The sequence below is a fragment of the Sander vitreus genome, chromosome 2, assembly GCF_031162955.1.
Source record: "Sander vitreus isolate 19-12246 chromosome 2, sanVit1, whole genome shotgun sequence".
Taxonomy (NCBI): domain Eukaryota; kingdom Metazoa; phylum Chordata; class Actinopteri; order Perciformes; family Percidae; genus Sander; species Sander vitreus.
Window position 1 is genome coordinate 18,918,673 of NC_135856.1, and position 21,657 is coordinate 18,940,329.

The following is a 21,657-nucleotide window of genomic DNA, read 5'->3' on the forward strand; positions in this document are numbered from 1 at the left end:
ATTTCAGACCGTCCTGCCAACCTGTATACATTTTAACATCAATGTACCTGTAACGTTTTTTCACTCTAAAGTCACTGAAAGCTGCTGCTGTTTACATCCTGTCTGATCTCTGCAGCGGGCGGGGCTGCTGAGTTTCCCCCCCCTCCTCTCACACACACACACACACACACACACACACACACACACACACACACACACAAGGTGGATGCAGGTTGCAGATTAATTAATAGTAATAATTATTATTCTCCCCAAAACAAGTTTCCTTTTAAAGAACTATACAAAAAACTTTTTTTGCAACTTTCACTGTCTTCTGCAACTTCATTGCAACAAACATACAAAAGACATCGCAACTTTTATTGCAAAATCAGGCATTTTGGGCTGCAACAATCTAAAAAAAAGGCCACGAAATCCTGGAGGGACTGCCCTTGGGTTTTTTCATGTGTTATGGTGCGCATTCACCAGTGTTTTTTTGTTGTTGTTGTGAGCGTAGGCTACTCCTGATTTTGTCAGTCATCTCATCTCTTATATGCTGTGTCTCTATGATCCTATCCTGTCCTATTGATGGTAGCCTACTCGTGGACATTGTGCCCACATGCTGTAGTAGGGGGGCCCGCCTTGATAATCCTGCATAGGGGCCCGGTGTTGACTCGTTACGCCACTGCAGGCTACATGTATCATAGCACATGTCTGGGAGCAGGCATTTAACCTATATAGCACATTATATGATCATTATATTTTTTATTGGGTAACAGTTATGTAAAGATAAAGGTACAAAACATATGGTTAAGTAATACATAACTAATGCATGACTTATAATAGTCAAATGTATGAATTGATTAGCAAGATATATTACAAATTCATATTGCTCGCCATTAAGAAATGCCCAAGTCACTATGGTGTTTATGTTATTAATTGATGTTTAATGATACAATGTAATTAAAAAATGGCATTTAAAGAACGATGCATTTGATGAACAGTACCTGTTCTCACTGAATTATCAAGCTGTTTTTATCAAACTGGTGGCCAGATGCACACATCTACACGTTTCTGCACGATAATAATAATAAATAAAAAAAACAGCTTTAGAGTGACTTATCAGAATGCCTTAATAGTCAATCATCCAGTGTACCCTTATTATAAATTGTAACCTTATTGTTAGACCGCTAGCTGGCATCGCGTGGTCAGTCTTATTGTCGATTGGTGCCATTCAGAGTCAGACTACATGTAGCTTTTGACTGGAACCCCATCATCTACTTAAATAGCCAGTGGAAATAACGGTACATGCAGCCTTAATGAACATCAGTCACCCACTACTTTCAAGCTTTAAAGATACAAAAAGAGTCACGGGTGATTCATTCAAGAAAACGTTAGAAGAGACGATATATAGGTGCAAATGTTCCTCACAAGTTGAGAAACATTAAAACGCCTGTAACCAATCCGATACGTTGGCCGTTTGACGGGCATATATTTCTCCCTATCAGGGGCGAGTATATTTGAAGAGGGCAGACCTTAAAGTTGTGGTGTTGTTATAGAGCTTGGTCACGGTCAGTGTACGTCGCAGTGTGGAGTGCATGCAGCTCAGCATGGACTACAGACACAACTTTTGAATTGAGAAGGACAATTTACTTTTTATCCTGAAGAAATCTGCTCATTTAGTTACCAAGTAAGGTTTTTTTTCTTTTGTTTTTGCCAGTGCTGTATTGGCGTAGGTATAGAGTTGAGAATTTACTTGACCGTATAGCTACTTGCACATTTAGTGTCCGCGTGTAATGCATGTGAAAAACTGATGAAACGCTCTATATTTTCCTTTCAAAGTTTAAATATCAGGTTAACAGAATGTTTCTGCTTTCATTTGCCACTTTGTTTCTTCTTTCACAATGTTGAGTCACACTGAGTAGAACAGGGTTTTCATGATGTTTGAATCCATGTCAAACCTCTTCAAAGGGAAGGTGTCATATTTTAATAATTTTAATCCATTTCTCTGTCAGGGAGTTTTTAAAGAGTCATCCCACCATCTGTGTCTTCACTTAAGACTCACTTTTAGATATTACCTCGATTATTTTGCTACAGTGTATGGATGTCATTAGCTACATGATAAATGATTTACACCCTTTTTATTCCAGTAAATATGGAGAATGATTTCCCGTCATCGCCAAAAGCTGTGAACACCCAGGGGTCATGCCCTGCTGTGGATGGACCTTCTCTTCCATCCACCACACAGAATCCTCCTTCACTAATCTCTGCTCCCTCTCACCCCGCCAAATCTCCAACCTCAACAGAGACCACTACAGAACCAAGAAAAGTATCTAATTCTTCTCAAACATCCGCTCACACAATCTCTAAATTGATGGATACCCCTCCTTCTGTAAAGGGGTCAAAGCCCTTAAGTCCTGCTGCGCCCAGTAAACCCACATCCACTGAACCCTCCTCTCCTCCTCCAAACAAAACACCCCTTGTTACTTCCCCTAACTGCTCTACCCCTCAAATCCCCCAAATGTCATCATTGCCCAAGCTCAAATCTGACTCCTTTACATCAGATTACTTGGCCTGTAACACTCCAACAGATTCCCCTACTACTTCTTCCATCTCTGCTTCTACTGTGGCTCCTACAACTTCTTCCAGCGTTCCCATGAAACGCACCTTTGCCTCCATGGCCAAGCGGGTGATTATACAGGAAAGACTTAGGAAAGCTGAGGAGGATCCCAATGATGAAGAGAATGGTAAGAATGCCTATGTTTTTGTTTTTTTTGTGTATGTTTTGGGATTAAATGACACATTGTGAGTTTAAAATAGCCCTGAGTGCAGAAGTCTCAGACCCCAGACACATTGCTGTGTTGTGCTGATAAGCCTTGTGCTATGTTTATAAATGTATTTCCATCTGTAGCAGGGTAATTCTGCCCTTGGATAAGCATCTCTCTTGGCCAGAATTACTTCGGATAATTGTTTTCTTGTTTTAATCATTTTGTGAAGCACCTTGGGCTGCATCTCTGCAGAAATGGTTTCATACAAAAACAGAAATTAAAGTAATACACTACATAAAAGTAAAATAAAATTATTATTTTCCAATGGTTCAAATTAATTCGACATTTGAGTCCCTACTTGAAATACTGCAGAAAAGAAGAGCAAGGCCTTCACTTATACATTACCTTCTCTTCTTCACTGCATGACGGGCAATTTAAGAGTAGTAAACATGCAGACAAATAGTTTTGCAGTGACTTGCCTTCCCTTTTGCCCTGCATACAACACACACACATTGGTGAACATTTTTAGTCATAACAGCAGCAAGGCTCTATGGGATGGCAATGTCGCCCTGATGGTCGGTCAGTCACCACTTTTGGTCCCAATATCTCAACAACCATGAGATGGACTGTCATGCCATTTTGTACATACATTTGTACATATATATGTATATACATACATCTGATTTGTAGTGCCCAGAGCCCAGACAACGAATCCTAATGACGTTGGTGATCCCTGACTTTTCATCTGCCGCCGCCATGAGGTTTACATTTGTGGTTTTGAGTAAATTCCATGCCATGGAATTTGGTGTACATTCATGTCCCCCTCTGGATGAATTGTTAAAACTTTGGTGATCTTTTGGTGACCCAACTTTTCATTTACTGACATTATCAGGTCAAAACTTTTATTTGTCCAGTACTTTGGTTTATGACTAAATAGGCCTATCTGCAAAACTAATAGCATTCAGTCTCAGATGTATGTTCAGTGCTAGCAAATGTTAGCATGCTAAGATGCTAAACTAAGATGGTGGACATCGTCAACATTATACCTGCTAAGCAGAATGTTAGCATTGTCTTTGTGAGCATGATAGCACGCTGACATTAGCATTTAGCTCTAAGCACTGCCATGCCTAAGTAAAGTCTCACAGAGCCGTTAGCATGGCTAGCCTTTTTGTTTTGTTGAATCTGAACATGCTTACTGTAAGCTCTGTTGTTACATGGCAACCTTTTGTCAGCAATATATGAACCAATTGTTTGCACCCATTGGTTTATTTGAAACTGATTCATTAATTAATTATTTATGAATTACAATTTAAACTTTGTGATATTTCACTGTCATCATATGTCAGAGCTGCTGGAAGTGAAACCCACAAACTGGTTGCACCAGTAAGATATTTTGCTGTGACATTTGAAATAGGGCTACAGGCGAATACGCTGAACTCCTTTGCTTAAAGGACACTGGAGAGACAGTAACAGTTATGAAACTTAATCCAATTGACAAGTAATGGTGTGACATAGTATCTGGGGAAAGGTGTTGAGGGAGCTCTGGGGTCTTGTCACAGACTATATGCATATACAGACAGATGCACAGACTCTCACATCTACTTCACCTCTGACTTCTTGTTATTCTCATATTACAAGATATGTCAGTTGGGATTCATTCATTGCAGGCTGTGAACACAGTATGTGTACATACAGTCAATACAGTCATACCACTATACAAGTTTGGATGTGAGGGTATTTTTTAATCCATTGTTTCAGAAAGTAGTTTTTCATTGATCAAGATCTCCTCTCATCACCTCCAGATGAAGAACCAGAGGAAGATTTGTCCTTGGAGCAAATAGAGGAGAAGGCCAAAGCTGGTGATGCCAGAGCCCAGACCCGGGTGAGTTAAAGCACATGCACACAGACTGGCACTTGGCATTGTTTTCCGTCCTGCTGGTTGACTCAGTCTGGTTGTGAGCATGTGTCTATTTTTGGCCATTTGGAAAATGATCCCAGGCTTTCAATATGATACAGCAAAATGCTGTCACACATACAAATCATTATGAACACTATTGCAGTGTATTGCAGCACTGCACTGAATTGGTACAAATATTAATGAAATATACACTCTTTTTACTCCTCAAACTCTACCAAGAAGTACAAATGTTAAAAGAGGTGCTGGCAGAAGAGAAAAGGGTGGCTAGAGGTGGAATATGAGCCAAGACTTTACATTTAAGACCCACCAGCCTGAAAGGGTAAATTCTTGAATGGCTCCTTATGTGGCTTTACCTTCCCCATGCTATATGTCATGTATTTGCAAATACCAAGCACCTAAATAACCACAGGGGTGTGTGTAAGTGAACATGTCAAAACATGTGACCACATCAGGATAGTGGTTGGATTAGAATGGATCAGACGCTGCAACAATGTGTCATATACCATAACGCTATACGCCTTCATACACAGGGAATCAGTGTTTACTGTTGCTTTATATGTGTAGTTTGACAACACTGTCGTTTTAAATGCATGCTAGTAAAGCAGGTTTATGAGATTATAGTATGCTTGTAGTATCTTCTATAGACAGAGGCAGGAATATATTCATGCTGTTTCAAATGAAGACACATCTCACCCCGCTATAAACAGACACATGTAATGATAACTAGGAGAGAAGAAAGTTAAGAAATAACAGTTAATATTAGAACACAGTCACTTGATATGCCTCTGGGGCCTGTGCTACCCCCATAGACTGTAAAAAAAATGGCCACCCCTGACACTGATGACCGCAGGGAGAGGGAATTATAGGTTTTGTAGTCATCTGTAATTCATGTGGTTCCATGAACTTCACTATGGACTGTTTTGATTGGAACTACTTTTTTTTTTTTTACCAAAGAAATAGTCCCTATAAAACCAGTGTGCCTTGAGGATTATCCAAACTAATGAGGGACATTGTCTGATTGTACTTAGTTAGATCAAGCCCACACTTGCTGAGTTAATCTCCTCTCTTCCGTGTTTCAGCTGGGTCAGCACTACTTGATTCTTGCTGAAGAGAAGGACACAGAGCTAAATAATCGTCTGGCTGTTAACTGGCTAATTAAAGCAGCTAAACAGGGAAGAAACGGTGCAGCGAGAGCACTGCAGCGCTGTTGGATGCAGAAAAAAGGTTAATGTTACAGAATACAATGCACTGTATTTGTGTATTTGTGTTTGTAGTTCCGTAACTTTTCCTTGTCTGTTGCCCTCTACTAGGAATCACCCCAGAGAATGAGGCCGACATGCGCAAGTTGTCGACAGAGAGTAAGTTTGAGCTGGCAGTTCGTAAAGCAGCCATGATGATGTACTGGAAACTCAACCCAGAGAGGAAGAAGAAGGTGGCTGTGGCTGAGATGCTGGAAAATGTCAGCCAGGTCAATGCAATGCCAGGTAGGATGCACACACAATCACAGCCATGTGTACAAAGACTCCATAAAAACCATATCAACAACAATCCAGCCTTGTGTACGACTGCCCAGAATGCTGTAGCATGCTGTTATAACTAAAGCTGCCATTAATGTTAAATATATCGTACATTCCCCTTTGTCATTGCAGTATCTGCAGCTGTCATGGTGAAGAATATCACATAACATGCAGGCCACCACATCCAGGGGAATGTTTGTAACTCACTTGTGTTGTTGTTGTTATTCTTCACCAGCAGGGAGCACTGCAAGCAGGATTCCTGGCCCAACCTCAGGCCAGACCCAGAAAGTATTGGAGAGCATGGTCAGCAGTGAGTGTAAGTATGCAGACAGAGCTCTTTCTGTCAGAGACAAAAAAGAGAATATAATGTGTCTTCTTCTATAACTGCTTTCTTTGTGTCCTCTCAGCCACACAGTTGGTGGACCTGGATGACTTTGTTGAGATGACTAAAAAGTATGCACAAGGTATTGTCCCCTCTGCGCCCCATACTGGCAGCCAGGTCACAGTCAAGACTAAAAGCTCTACGGCTGACAACAGAAGTGGGGAGGTAAAAGACCCAATCAGGAAAAATAGAAATAATTTGTCATCATAAGGACACAGATGTCATTTTCCATGTGTGTATTTTTGTATGTGGACCCAATTGTGTTTTAACAAAAGGCTGAGCTGGTCCCATCAGGATACAAGAAGGCATTTAAACGTTCTTGGAGCTTTGGCCGAAGGGGGATGATGCTGGACACTAGACAGAATGGTGCCATAAAAAAAGCTATGGACATGAAATCACGCTTAATGGTAATGATATCTAGCAATACATTTCATTCTATTTTCCTTGAGTTATTCTTTATTAAATATCTGTGAAATGTCTTTTGTTGTGGATGTTTTTACTCTTGAATATTCAGTTCTCTTTCCTAGTTTTTGCATGTATTACATTTCTCAGGTCTCTCTTTATATCTGTCGCTCTTGACTTCAGATCCTGCAGTACCCGCTGCACGGTATTGTTGAGATGAAAGAGCACCTGGTGGACTGGGCGTCACGGGCCGGTGTTCAGTGGCTGAGCACAGTCATCCCCACGCAACATGTCAACGCTCTTATTTTCTTCTTCATCATCAGCAACCTGACAGTTGACTTGTTTGCTTTTGTCATCCCCTTGCTTGTCTTCTACCTCTCCTTCATCTCCATGATCATCTGCACACTGCGTGTTCTCCAGAGCAGCAAGGTGATTGTAGTTGGCAATTTAGCCCTGTTGCTTTTCAATGCAAAAAACTATGTTGCTACGTGTTTCTCTGTTCTGTCAAGATGTTGATGTATTTTCATTCATTTCTGTTTTTCACTTTACTGATGTGGATGAACATGTTGGAAGTTTTCCATGTGTCATCCCCTCTTTTCACAAACTATGCCAGTGGGAAACTCATATAGTCAAATAATGCTATCATTTTCCTTACTGTCATAAATCACACACATTGGACATGAAATCTGACCTGTTGGAATAACATGAAATGCAGTGGAGAGGCCAGAGAAAGCTCATCTTGTGACTTTACAGTAATTACACTGATGTCTCACAACTGGCGGTGATGGTGGTAATGATTTATGGATGTTCAAAAAAAATTATATCTCGCTTTCTTTGAACTAACATCTTTGTTTTCCTTTTTTTTCACAGACTTGGGAGAACTTCAGAGCCCTGACATCTATGCTGATACATATAGAACCTGACCTGGATGTGGAGCAGGCAGAGACCAACTTTGGCTGGAACAACCTAGAACCGTATCTCTATTTTATCCTGTCTGTTTTCTTTGTCATTTTCTCCTTTCCTGTAGCTGACAAGCACTGGATCCCCTGTTCTGAGCTCTCCACTGTGGCCATCTTCTTTACTGCTGTCAGCTACAAGAGCCTCAGCCCCATCGCTGCAACATATGCACGCCGAGCAATGGTCATAGAGGTCAGCAGGCGCACAACAAAGGCATTACATATGTGATTAAATGAATCACAGTTCTGCATGTTGTAGCCTATTAACTACAACTCACGGAGTATAACAATCTTACACAGCATAAAGCAGGTTTGTAGAAATGTTTGACAGGAATGTTACATGATCTGTATAGGATGAGCTAAAACATGCAGAAATGTGGTCCTTTTTAATGCTTTTTAATCTGACAGACATACATTACAATTAAAACAGATCCCTTAAAGTTTAGCAAAAAAATTACTATGTATTTATGTATCTTATTTATTTTTTTATCCAGGTTGCATCATCTCTGTGTTGTCTGACCCAGTTGCTGCCAGAGAACATGACAGTGATTCGTTTCCTGGGGCACACCTTTGCCACACTGCCACTGGGGGAGTCAGTGGTGCTGAAACTCAGTCTGCCCTGTCTGCTTTATGTTTATCTGTTCTATCTGTTCTTCAGGTGAGCATGGGCATTTGGGCTATTGGATGTGATGTTGAACACCAGTTAAGTATAACATTTTAATATATATGCATTTATTTTATTTCCTCTTCTTTCTTTCACCTTCAGCATGGCCAGGGTGCGTGGTTTCAGAGGGACTTACTGCTTTCTGGTTCCATACCTTGTGTGCTTCATGTGGTGTGAGTTCTCTGTGGTGCTCCTGCAGAGTTCCTCTGCTGTGGGTCTAATGCGCACCTGTGTGGCCTACTTTCTCTTCCTGTTTGCCCTGCCTGTTCTGGCTTTTGGCCTTGCCACCATGCTCTTGATCCAGCTCTTTAAGTGGTTCCTCGAGCTGGAACTGACAAAGGTGATTGTGACCCTGGTAGTCTGTGCGATCCCCGTCACCCTGCGGCTGTGGACACGGTTCAGCATGTCTATTCTGGATGTCTTCCGCTCACTGACCCACCGCGGCCCAGTCAAACTCATCTTACTCTGCATCTCCATGGTGATCTTATTCTTCTCTATCTATGTGTACCATGCAGAGGGACAGAAAGTGTACAATTCCACCCTGACTTGGAGACAGTACAGCCAGGCGTGCGGGCCCCCTGCCTGGGAAACTAAAGGCATGGCCCAGACACAGCTCTTCTGCAGCCACCTGCATGGACACAGAATCACCTGGACTGGGCGTTTCAAGCATGTCCGTGTGGCCGAAACAGAAAACGGGGCACAGTCGGTTATTAACATGTTGCCGGTGTTCATGGGAGACTGGCTGCGCTGCCTGTATGGAGAGACGTATCCCAAATGTGAGCCAAAGAATACTACAGTCGCAAACCTAACAGCTGCCAATTTGGCAGCTGGTTCTGCATCGGCTACACTTGTACTGCCCATACTTCTCCAAATGCAAGAAGAGGAAGAGTTGTGTCAGATCAAGGCTCTGGCCAAACACACCTGCCATATCAAGCGCTTTGACAGCCACTTCTTTGAGGTGACAGTAGGGATGTTACGAGATGGAGGTGTAGAGGATCCAGCCTGGGATATAGTCCTAATTGCCAGCCATGAGTTCAGGCAAGTTCTGCTTAACCTTAATCCCGGTGATATGGTGGAGTTTAGTACCAAGCTGGAGGGCCGCCTAGGAGCCAGGGCTCCAGCCTTTGAGTTAAAGGCGATCCACTGTCTGGACTGTGTTTCGTCACAGCTGACTGGAGGCAGGCAGGTGAAGATAGAGAGAGACTGGAGACGCACTACAATGAGAGCCCTGAAGTTTGCATTTGATTTTTTCTTTTCTCCCTTTCTGTCAGCAAAAATCACCACCTGAGAAGAAAGGCAGCAAGACAGTGAAGCTGAAGTAATAAGAACTCACTTTAATCTCTTCACGAAGCCATGCTGTCTTTATCTTGTGATATGATCACGTTACTATTGTAACTTATGATGTTGTTTACAATTTGATTTAACATGGATCTACAGCTCATGTTTTATGTAGTGACATTTTTAACAAGGTGATAGCATCGAAATTATTTAATATTTTAAGTACTTCTGTCAGTGCATGACTTTACAAAACATTTGTAAAATGTACCTCTAAAGCAGTTCAAGAATGGTCAGATACCAATTTTAGCTTGAGACTTATTGTACCAATCACTTGAGTTTTTCTAATCCCGCTAAGCCAAGAGACAAAAAAAATATTCACCTAATTGTGTCCAGGGTACCGAAGCTCTGAGAGGCAAAAGATAAGAAAAAAAAAATGATGGTGATCCATTTTGTCTGATAAATCTTTTTCTTTCCTGTGTTTATGACTTAAGAACAGGTGAAAAAAAGGTTTTGCCAGGACAATCCTTCCTTGTTTTTATTTTTTCATCTCTGAAACAGGTGGGGAAACATGTTTTGCCAGTGTTTGTTGTTGTAATGCTCATTTCGGCCACCAGAGTCTGAAGTGCACCACTACCCCATGTTCAAAATAGGACTAAAAGCATTCATGTTTTCTTCCAGGGGAGTTTTAATTTCTCCATGAACACTAAACACAAGGTACATATATTGTTTGTTAGCAAGGTATGTTACATTACTTTAATGTCTTTCTTTTAGCTAGAAATGTATTTTAATTGGCACTGAAACATGGGGTGGTGGTGCAGCTTCAGCTTCTTTTGGCCAAAATAACTATTACAACAACACACTTTTTTCACCTGTTTTGACAGATGAAAAAAAAAACACATTTTGAAAACATTTTAGATTAGGCTTAGAAAATGGTTAAACTGATTTTATTTTTATTCTCACTTGCCTCTCAGAGCTTCTGTAACAGGGTTGTGCTTTTAGAAGGTTCATGTTTCAATTTGCAGTGTTTTAAATTACTGGACAAAAAGCCTGTACATTTATGGTGCCAGATTATGTGCAGGGAAGCTAATGTTGGGTGCTGACCACTTCTGAATGCCTAGAGAGGCCGTACTTTTGTTACAAATGAAATGTTATCAGAGTGAAATTTATCTTTAATAAGAGAAATGTTGCTGCTGCTTTTGTACTAAGGATGTCGTACTAGTATGGGGAATATGTTTGCAGTCTTTGTAGTCTTCATGTATTTCTGGGCCCACTGCAACTGTTTCTGCTTGTAAGGAGTGAAACTCATGGTGTGGCCCCCATCCTCCCCTGACCTCAACCCTATTGAGAACCATTGGAGCATCCTCAAGCAAAAGATCTATGAGATTGGGAGGCAGTTCGCATCAAAACAGCAACTCTGGGAGGCTATTCTGACACCCTGCAAAGAAATTCAAGCAGAAACTCTCCATAAACTCACAAGTTCAATGGATACAAAAATTGTGAAGGTGATATCAAAGAAGGAGTCCTATGTTAACACGTAACTTGCCCTGTTAAGATGGGTTTGATTGAATTAGCTTTTGATTTCAGTAAATATGACCTCCTAATGCTGCAAATGACCATTTTCAGTTCTTTACAACCTATAGAATGCTTTGAAACTCTGTTGTGCATAGTAATTTGGAACAGTGCATTTTGAGTTTTTTATTTTTAAATATTTGAAAAAGAAATACTGTTTTCATTGGGTGGTTTGTTCAATGAAATTCGACTTATACCCTAACTGTTGGTGACTTGAAAATTATACTGACTGTCATTTGCATCGACTGTTTAGGAAAATCAGTGAAAAATATAATTTGCATAATAATTTGGAACACAGTGTATATTTATGGCTCTGTTAGCCAAGAATGATCTTGCTTTCTGATCTCAAAGCATGGTCTTAATCTTATATTTATTTAATGATCAGATGTTCCTGTGCCTTGAGCTGCAATGCACATAAAATGCCATTTGAAAAGCCAATTTAAGACATTGATCAGTTTTTATTTTTGTGGTGAGGCTGTTCATGGTAAGACCACAAACTTGTCAAAGTATGCAGCTGTAGTCTCAGTTTCATGGTTCGTATTATACTCACAGAGTGCCACAGCAAAGATGACATGGCCAATGATGCAGCAACTGATTTTAAGTAACCGGCAGGGATGACTTCTAAATATGATTTTTAAATTTTTTTTATAAACACCACTAGTCTTCACAGTCTACATTGAGTCTTCCTCTGGTATATCTGACTCTAGACATACCAACAAAAGATTGAACAGTGTTCATTCCGTAGAAATAGATTGCCAGTACTGTAAATTTTGATATTTATATGGTTTGTTTTGCTTTACAGAGTGATTTTGCATTGCCCTGATGTCATGATAATTTAGTCACATTTATAAGACAAAATAAATGTCAAAGTTTTTAACTTTGCTTTTTGTTACTGTAAGGATAAACTGATGTTTTAAGTGTTTATTTATGGGTTGAGAAGAGTCTCCTACTTCTTAAGCAAAATGCATAAGTTCAAAAGGAATTATTGAAATCTGATTATTTGATAAATGCTGTTGCAAAGCTGAAAATGGGGCTGTTCTTCACTAAGATGCATTGTTTTTACAGGGCAGTGACGTTTTGTTAAACTGTATTAGAAGCACTTAGCTGATCAGCATATGATACTTGCAGTGCATAAAAAGCCATGTGAACATATTAAACTGTAACCTCTACAGTACTTACCTGTGAATGACTATCACTGATGTTGAACCTGTTAACTGTGAATCTGAGTGCCTTCTTTATTTAGTGATGGCGTTTATGGGAGCGTGCAATGACTATTAAAGTGCTGTTCTTTCAAACAAAACCCCCTTTTTGATGCTTTTATTCAGATTCATAGTCTGAAAGTTCAGTGATGAGAAATTGAATATAGACACACAAACATAAAATGATCCAACACATTTATTTGTCAGATTTTATATTATTTTATTAATGCACATTCCTTTCATTCACCTCATTTAAGTTATGTTTTTTGTATAGTTAGATTTTTTTTAAGTATGATAGATATACACGCTAGTAGCATTGAGTAATGGCAACATGCTGATGCTGCTGTGCTCCTGAACACAAATCCTCTCAGTGTTTGCACGTGGTGGTGGTTTTGATGTGATTACAATTGACCTGCTCTAAGCTGCAGCTCACCATTGGAGGAATGAGTCCTGTAATTTATATAATGCTTCAGGTGGCCTGCCACTATGTAAACCATTTTCTTGTGGGTTGTCATTGTGGATTCTGATGTGGTGTACACTTCGTTTAACCAGTCAGTGCAAGATTGTTTCTGCATTCAACAATGGCGTACACTGAAGACTAAAACATAGTAGCTAGTCCACAGGCTGTAACAAGCTGTATAAGTTGCAAAGTGAGGAGAGAGCAGACAAGTGGAACATATACTGTATATTAACAACTGTCTTCTTTTACTTGGGGTTGAAGGTCTACACAGTGAAACTGTTGTTGATCCATCAGACGAAGTACTCGTTAGAAAAAGTGCAACCTCCACCTCTGCACTGATTCTGTTACTCAACCTACTACAGAACACATCCAGACCACTTAGAATGATCCCATCAGGCCCAAGGTCACTTGAAATCAAAGCACTTCACTGTAAACAATCAAATCTTGACCAAGTCACAGAATTCAGTCCAACACATACATCACCTTACTGCTGTACATCCTAGGCTTTTCACTGCAGAGTAGCATGTGGCACTGTGAGGTATACGGTATAATGACATTACGAACCTGTGATATAATAAATTCACATGACATTATTGGTTGAACGTAAAAGACATTTCAGCAATGTACATAATGAGCTATTGGACTGATGATGACCTTTGACTTTCAAATACACTGGGCACAAACTCACTCATCAACACGTTGTTTGGCTAAATCAGGGGATTCATTTATGAACAATGTGCGTAGATTCCATCTTTTCTTGATTGTAAGATACTTCTTCAAAATGTGCTTATACATTATAAAATGAACGCTGCTCATTTTAAGTTAGCATAACACTTAACATAAATTAAACTTTTGTATAAATTAGGTTTAATCACCAATTAGCCTACAATTGAGCATATGTGAGAGAGCTCAACATTAACCCACTGTAGCTCTCATTTTCAGTAATTTACCACATAGACTTTAGAAAAGAAAATTACATCATCAAAACCCAATGCAGGCCTAATATACACAGCAAAACTGTAAGTGTCGATTTGTGCACATTTCATCCCCTCCCTCTTCACAGCCAGCAATACCTTTTTTTCATTTATGTGCTGCTACAAGAAAAAGCCCCTACATCGAGTCATTAACTGAAATAGTGCGATTCTGCAATCTTTCTATCCATAAGATTCCAGGTTCATCAGCAGTGTACTGGACAAACAAATGCATCTTTTAACTTTGAGCTCTCTGGAACCAAAATTGGTACCACCTTAGAAAAAAAAGAACACAGAATATTTACAGCTAACAGTAAAAAGAGTGTATACCTGTAGAAGAATAGCTCATGTTTTAAAGCAGGAATACTGCTGCACTGTGTTTTTGTTAGTGCTATTATTGCAAAGTGAATAGAACAAAGATGATGGGGCATTTACGGGTGAAATCTCCAAGAGCACTGCTCTAAAGGAGAGGTTCAGCTGCTGTTGTCAACCCATGAAGAAAAAAAAAGGATGTTGTTGTGAAAAGCTGTACAATAAGATAACACCACTCCTAATGTTCCACAATAGTGAAAAATATGCTTCATCCGCTATTTCAAGATGGTTTTGTAGCATCATTCCCTGTCTGTTGCTACACATCGGCAATCTTCTATTTTGTGTCAAAAGGTAGGATACCAGAGCAACATTGTGTGGTCAACAGCACTGAGTCATTGCAGATGGAGAGGTGTCCCCGCACCTCTTTTACTGCCCCTACGGTGGAGCAGTTAGACAAACATCTTCAAAAAGTGGGAGTAGTGGGACCAAAAACATGTCCTGATGGGTACTGGAGACGTCAGTTTGTCTCAGTGTTTAACAAAAATGATCATACACCTTCCTAGGGGATCAAATAAATGAACTTGTCTTGTGATTTTATCATTAATCTCATCTTTTATCAACACAAACAGATGTTGCATTTCAGTATGTTGTGATACTGCTTGGTTTTGACTTAATCTTCTTATAAAGGCTTTGCACTCCCAATGTCATCTCTAAGACATCCAAATATATTTGGGTTGCTGTTTGTCTTTCTTTGTGTCTGCCACTGTCCATATTGCCATCTCTGTCATTGTACCTGCGCCTCAGGGTTGACCCGATCCTGGAAGATGTACAGGTTGTTGGTGGCTGCTATGGCAATGATATTCTCAGACGGGTGCCAAGCCATGTGCAGGATTTTCTTGGTAAAGTCCAGGCTATCAACACCCACATCTCCACGGCGACGCTTACCACCGTTATACACACGCCGGGTTCGCAGCACAGCCCGAGGCTTGCTGCTTTCGCGCCAAGCCTCTAGGGTTACGCCTCGCCCCGTCTCCCTGTCAAACATCCGGAAGAAGCTGTTGTATGCGCCTGTCATGATCACGCTGAGGAGAGGAGAGATTGACATAACGAGATGTCATATTGAGAAGCGCAAGATAATGCAGTGCAGAGGGTAAAGAGAAGAAAAGCACGGTTCAAAGGTGGGAAGAAGTGGAAAGGAAGAAAACAAAATTGAAGGCACAGGGATTGATCGGACTTCTGCTAAGCTTGTCTCTGGGATTGATTTAAATGTCAGATAATGGCAGAGGCTGAGCATTTAGAGGATCACTGCATGCAGAAACACACTGACACACTCGCCCTCCTATGCTTTTAAATGGATTTAAATATACTGTACTTTGTCTATCCTTTTCTCCTTTTTATCTCTGCCACTTACCTGTCTGAGCTGTTCCAAACACACTCAAACTTGTCAAAGATGCAGTCGTTTTCATAGAGGGAACACAGCTTACTCCTCAGGTATTCATGGACCTGGGGATCAAGCAGACAGTCAACCTTAGTTTCTGGGGTAGATTCAGAATTAAACATGATGGTCCAGTAAATCGATGACATGCAACGCACAGCTTCTACAACAGACTGCTTGTGTTCAAATTCTGGCTAGATGCCATATTCATCAACAACACAACACACAGGCTCCGAGGGCTACATTAACTGGATTGGTGGGCATACATTTAAGGTAATACAGATTGTAACTGACACATGGATGAGACACAGATCAGGGAACAGATGTGCTACCTCACCTGGTACGTCTCCACGGGGCCCTTGTCCATGTTTAAGTCCCACACCTTGGCGGTGAGGTAGTCTCTGGTCAGCAGGTAACGTCCACTGTGGCTGAACTTCACATCCGACACAGAGGAAATGATCTCTGAGAAAAAGGACCGGCTCCCTGGATCTTCAGGTTCCTCAAACACTGACCAACGACAGAGTGATTGATTATTAATGAATATAATGACAGAATTGTTTTTTGTGAGACCAATATGCTCAATTCTACGTTTCATCAATGCGAACAAGCTCTCCAATTTCCACAACATGCTCACGTTTGGTGTGTCTGTCACAGAGTGCGGAGGATCTCATGTCACAGAGGCGCAGGGTGCCCTTGCTGCTGCTGTACACAAACAAGTGGCAGTGGTGAGGGTGGAACTCTGCTGCTGTGATCACCTCTGTCAGATCCTCCATGTTGGCTGGTTTGATGTCCACAATATCTGAGAAAAAGGTTTGTTAGGAATTAAACACCACAGAGATGGCATGAGGGCAGAGTGAGGCATACCAACACATACAAATTGTAGGTGCTTTCATGTTTCATGTTTCAGTACCAACATGTTCTCCACGCTTTCAGCTCATTTTATAATCACAACTTCAAAAATGCTCCCCAACCAACCCCCAAAATGCATGCACACTCTGCTCCTGTCTCTGTTCTATTTGTGGTAGTCCTGTGTGACTCAGTAGAAAGTGTGCTGCTGAGTGAATTATTTAAACTCTTCTTCCATAGATGTCTCTATGATTTTCTAGGTCAGCTTCCTTTTGAATGGGAAACCACCAACTGCACCCCCGTCCAACACGCTGCAGCCTGTGCTGAACACACGGCACTCTAATCCAAACATAAATCCAAACATAGTCATATAGTCATAGGCTGTTTACATTAAATATAGATCAAGGATGAATTCAGATGAGCAAGAATGTAAAGTATATTTCGACTGTGTGTATATTTCAAGAGTGGTATTGTGTGTGTGTGTGTGTGTGTGTGTGTGTGTGTGTGTGTGTGTGTGTGTGTGTGTGTGAGAATCAGAGAGTATATACATTTTGGCACACTTGCATGTGGTGCATATCAACACTATTACAGTAATTCATGCACACTCTTACATACATCAGATTTAGTGTGCCCTTGTTCTTACAGTATACTTTAATACATAGATTCACTGACATTTTTTATTTTTATTTTGCGGCAATAACATTTTGAATATCATTTAAGCAATTTAATAGGCATTCATTTTAGGTTTGAAAAATTATTTGAATGGGTGTCTACTCATCCCCAAAATATTATTGACTTATTATAACAGTTTTTAATCTGTAGTAAAGGGCCCAATATTTTCCACTCTTCTTAGTTTGTTCCTTATTACTGTTCCAGAAATTGATTTTTACTTACAGTAAAGATTATCCTATTATAATTTTCTTATTGCCGCTGCAAGATTGATTGTGATGACACAAACTAATACTTTGTACTTTCATTCAATGAAGTTCTGGGAATTTCATACCCTGTGAAATTTGATTCAGCTCCTCCAGTAAAAGATTACGTTACACACAAAAATCAAAGGCCAGCTACAGAGTTATAGAAAGAGCAGAGAGAATGTGTATGATATAAACAAAACAAATCACTGTTAGGAAGGATACTGAAGCTGCGGTCTGTGATGCCCAGGTGCCACATATTGATGCGGAGGTCATCAGCAGACAGGTAGGTCTCCCCGTCGCTGTTGACTGAGATGGAGTTAACATGGTAGGTATGTCCGTTGGAAAACACTCGTCTGGGACGAACCTCCACCATCAGATCTGTGTGTTTCAGCACTGGCACCTTAGATAGAGAAATAGAGATTATTGAAGAAAGTGGGGAGGAGAGAAAGAGAGCGGGGTACATAATAGGAAGACATGTAGGACCGAATTCAGGGGACATCAGAGTCAGGGGTCATATGAGGGCACTGGAACATCAACCTGATATGTGCATCAGTGTGACCAAAATAAAGGTATACATGTGCAGGCTTGTGTGTGTGTGTGTGTGTGTGTGTGTGTGTGTGTGTGTGTGTGTGTGTGTGTGTGTGTGTGTGTGTGTGTGTGTGTGTGTGTGTGTGTGTGTGTGTGTGTGTTTGTGCACACCTGAAGAGAGGTAATGGTAGAGATGTCCTTGAGCCTTCCCTCCTCATCTTTCAGGTTGTATCCCTCTGGTCTCTTGTCTCTTTCACTCACCTTCCACAGTTTAATGGTCTTATCTGTGACAGGCAGAAAGATTTGCACATCACAGGAAGTTGATTAAGTTGAGAAAAAGCTGACAATAAATGCTACGCTCAGTGGACAAGAGACTTGATAATGATTTCCTCTTCATATGAACAGTTTCAATCCAGGCAATCCAGATAGGAATTTCAGGGCAATTAAGTCTCATGACAGAAATATCATTTAAGCGCAGATTAGATGCTGTTGTTTTTACATGGCAGGTTGGTGCCACTCCTGTACCCACAAATGTGATTCCAATGACTTTGTGTTATATTATCCCACCTATAATAGAAGATGAAGCCAGTCATGATCTTTCTAATATCAATCAAAATCCGTGCTTCATCCCGGTTGATATTTCATATTACAAACTGTACACAGGTCTACTTGTTGAGCTTCATCCTAACTGATCAGATCTGGGTTCTCTCCTGGTGTCACTGGTTTCTCACCATTGGTGGAGAGGAGGAAATGTGCTGCATTCTGCTGTGGCAGCCATCTGATCTTGTTGATTTTCTCTTCAATCTCCAGACTCTTCAGGTAGTCAAAGTCCGGCTCGTGGCTCTGGAATGTGCTGTAGACATTGTACTCTCCAGAGTCCCCTGTTTCCCCCACCTCCTCTGACTCCCCTTTAGACTGTACAGGGCAAAAAATAAGAAACCACAGCTTTGAATGAGCATATATCTGAAGATAGAATACAAAGAACATCCCTTTGGGACAAACTGACGCACAGAATGCTGTAGTTAGGGCTTAGGTAGTAACTATTGCATGTTGTTTGTGGATATTCTGGGTATAGAATGGGGCGATTATTTCAAGTTTTACATGTTAAACCGACCTCAGTCTCTCTCTGAAAGATGACCACTCGGCCACCTTTATCCCCCGTGGCCAGCAGGTCCCCTGTCTGGTTAAACTCCACCGTAGAGATGACATCAGCTGGGAGGGCGACGAGGAAATGTGAGATGATTAAGAAAGATAATAGTTTCAGGTGAAGGAGGTGAAGGAGAGATAAATAGGTGATAGAATAAAAAGGAGATTAAGTTGGCACAGGGAAAATGAGGGGCAGAGAATTAAGAGAAATATGGACAGGGGTGGGAATAAAATACTGGATCAATACAAAGTAACCTGTTCAATAAAACCACGATAACTCTGATAATGATGATTGGGCCAGATGTGGATACATTCTCAATGGGACAACACAATAAACACTGAATGTTAATTCTGCTTTCAGCTCCTTAAACTCCAACCATAAAATCAAACATGTATCTGTCATAAGAGAGCACAGTATCAAAAAAAAAAGGCCCAACAATGAAGTGTCTCTCAGTGAGTGTTCATTAAGTAATGGAATGATTTATGTTAACATCCATTCCCTATATTCAGCAGTGTGGGGAGAATGCACCCATGAAACTGAAATGAATCCATTCAATCATACTGCCATGTTATCTGACACCACAGAGAAAGCGATGCCCGTCTGTTCTACCTTCAGTGACGTAGTCTCGCAGGAAGGTGTGGTTGATTTTGGGGCTCTCAGCGTCCTCGCCCATCTGAAGCTGAAGGAGGGTGACCCGCCAGCGCGCCCGTCCTGAGGGGAAGGGTCCAATCCGTGCTCTCTCTCCCCACCCAGGCTGCGCCCATGCTGCTAGGGCCTAGCGTAGCGGCCTGGAACAAGGCATCATGGGAAACCAGCCAGCCAGAAGGAGAAGAGACGTGAAGAGGAGATGGAGACGGGAATGGATAGGGAGGAGGAAGAGGGGTTTTGAGAAAGAGGAAAAGGAACAAGAGGAAAAGAAGATGCAGGAGGACAGAAAAGAGGAAAGTGGTGAGGTAGAAGATGTGAGGCAGGGAGAAGTGGATGGAAAAGCTGGTGATGAAGTTGGAAAGAAAAGAGGAGGACTGTCATTAAGCGGGCTGACAATACATGCACACAGCATGCCAAATGGTGTGACCTTTGTTAGTCATTCAACACACTTATCAGCAAAGACACATGTGTGCAGAAACACAAGGCCTAGTCAACGCTGAAGCACATCCCAGAGCTGTAGAGTGGAGGAAAAACAACAAACAGCTCCAGCAGAGAAACAGAGAATATAAATACATCTGTATGCACACAGAAACACGCACAGGATGAAGAGGATGTAAGTGAAAATATCTACTGCAATGTTCACCCAGTGAAGCTCTGACAGTGGTAGTGAATGTTCCCAGGGTGTGGTAGTCTTCTCTGCCTACTTTCCAGATCCCCGCTCTCACACGCACACACACACACACACACACACACACACACACACACTTCTCAAATAGATAGTCCTTGACGGAGATCAGAGGAGAACGCAATGTCTTGCCTGTGCTGCAGGAGGGAGACAGGCCTCAGCACACCTACCAGTCCGCCTGCTGCTGCTGCTGCTGCTGCTATTCCTGCTGCCGTGTGTGTGTGTGTGTATGTCCTCTGCTGCAGAGGCCTGCGTGTCTGTCCCAGGGAGAGGAGAAGGGAGAGAAAAGAGAGAGAAAGGGTGGTGGTGAGAGGAGGAGAGGCAAAGGAGGAGAAAAAAGAGAAAGAGATAGGGATAACGAGGAGGATGGAGGTCTGCTGCCTGCTGATGCTGTGGAACTGATTCCGTTCAGCATCCACTGTGTCATGGCAGCCTCCTCCTGGAGCAGCCAATCACAGCACAGCTGTCACTCGTGGTTCCACCCACTGCAGATGATGAAGGAGTAAGAGGCCAGCAGAGGGAGCAGTTAGACACTGAGTGGTAATATTAAGAATATAATTTAGGGGTTAAAGGAAATACTTGAAATACTGGTCATAGGCCTACTTTGTTTGCCAGTTTTGGTGCAAAACTCTAAAATGTAGGGATGGCCTTAAAATGTATTTAAAATAATCTGTGACTGATACAAATTACAATACACATAACATAATACTTTGCAAAAATCTAATTAAAGTAAATTTATTTAGCTATAACTCTACCCACCAGTTTATAACTTAAAAATGCTTACTGTGTCTTGTTTTTATGAAACAAGTAAACCAAAAATACTGATACAACAAAAAGTAATATATATATATATATATAGTGTATATATAATTTTGTCCAATAATTTGATTTGATAGGCTATTATTTTTTATTTGTTGAAGTACAATCGGGAAACAAAGTGAAATAAGTGAAATGATAAGGTCTCTACATTTTAATGAGCAGGCTAAAGAGTAATTCATGGGAAACTCGAACTTTCTTCAGATAGCCTAATGCACTGAGCAAACAGGGGGACTAACCTATGAGCTAATTCATAAAGGAGTAAA

General features: G+C 41.1%; 2 protein-coding genes across 2 annotated transcripts; one reads left to right on the forward strand and one right to left on the reverse strand.

Moving 5' to 3' along the window:
• Positions 1-2,128: 2,128 nt before the first annotated feature.
• Positions 2,129-9,868, forward strand: wfs1a (Wolfram syndrome 1a (wolframin)). The gene is made up of 11 exons (XM_078269197.1): positions 2,129-2,720; positions 4,544-4,623; positions 5,739-5,883; positions 5,970-6,143; positions 6,412-6,492; positions 6,584-6,723; positions 6,834-6,965; positions 7,144-7,389; positions 7,831-8,109; positions 8,411-8,574; positions 8,683-9,868. Exons 1-11 carry the CDS (start codon positions 2,129-2,131, stop codon positions 9,866-9,868), a joined length of 3,219 nt encoding a protein of 1,072 aa, XP_078125323.1.
• A 2,992-nt stretch (positions 9,869-12,860) lies between these two features.
• Positions 12,861-20,961, reverse strand: ppp2r2ca (protein phosphatase 2, regulatory subunit B, gamma a). Its single transcript, XM_078259617.1, has 9 exons — positions 19,852-20,961; positions 19,210-19,307; positions 18,827-19,010; positions 18,267-18,379; positions 17,790-17,967; positions 16,439-16,603; positions 16,142-16,311; positions 15,781-15,872; positions 12,861-15,451 (listed from the first exon to the last, which is right to left on the reverse strand). The coding sequence occupies exons 1-9, from the start codon at positions 19,913-19,915 to the stop codon at positions 15,154-15,156; spliced, it is 1,362 nt and encodes a 453-aa protein (XP_078115743.1). The 5' UTR covers positions 19,916-20,961; the 3' UTR covers positions 12,861-15,153.
• Positions 20,962-21,657: the final 696 nt, after the last annotated feature.

What these genes read in the sequence shown, in the direction of transcription:
- wfs1a (XM_078269197.1), top strand. Translation starts at nt 2,129, where the DNA reads ATGGAGAATGATTTCCCGTCATCGCCAAAAGCTGTGAACACCCAGGGG. An exon ending in TCCCAATGATGAAGAGAATG is followed by an intron (nt 2,721 to 4,543) that starts GTAAGAATGCCT and finishes CATCACCTCCAG; the next exon opens with ATGAAGAACCAGAGGAAGAT. An exon ending in GAGCATGGTCAGCAGTGAGT is followed by an intron (nt 6,493 to 6,583) that starts GTAAGTATGCAG and finishes GTGTCCTCTCAG; the next exon opens with CCACACAGTTGGTGGACCTG.
- ppp2r2ca (XM_078259617.1), bottom strand. Translation starts at nt 19,915, where the DNA reads ATGGGCGAGGACGCTGAGAGCCCCAAAATCAACCACACCTTCCTGCGA. An exon ending in CTACCATTACCTCTCTTCAG is followed by an intron (nt 17,968 to 18,266) that starts GTGTGCACAAAC and finishes TCTCTATCTAAG; the next exon opens with GTGCCAGTGCTGAAACACAC. An exon ending in CTGTGACAGACACACCAAAC is followed by an intron (nt 16,312 to 16,438) that starts GTGAGCATGTTG and finishes GTCGTTGGTCAG; the next exon opens with TGTTTGAGGAACCTGAAGAT.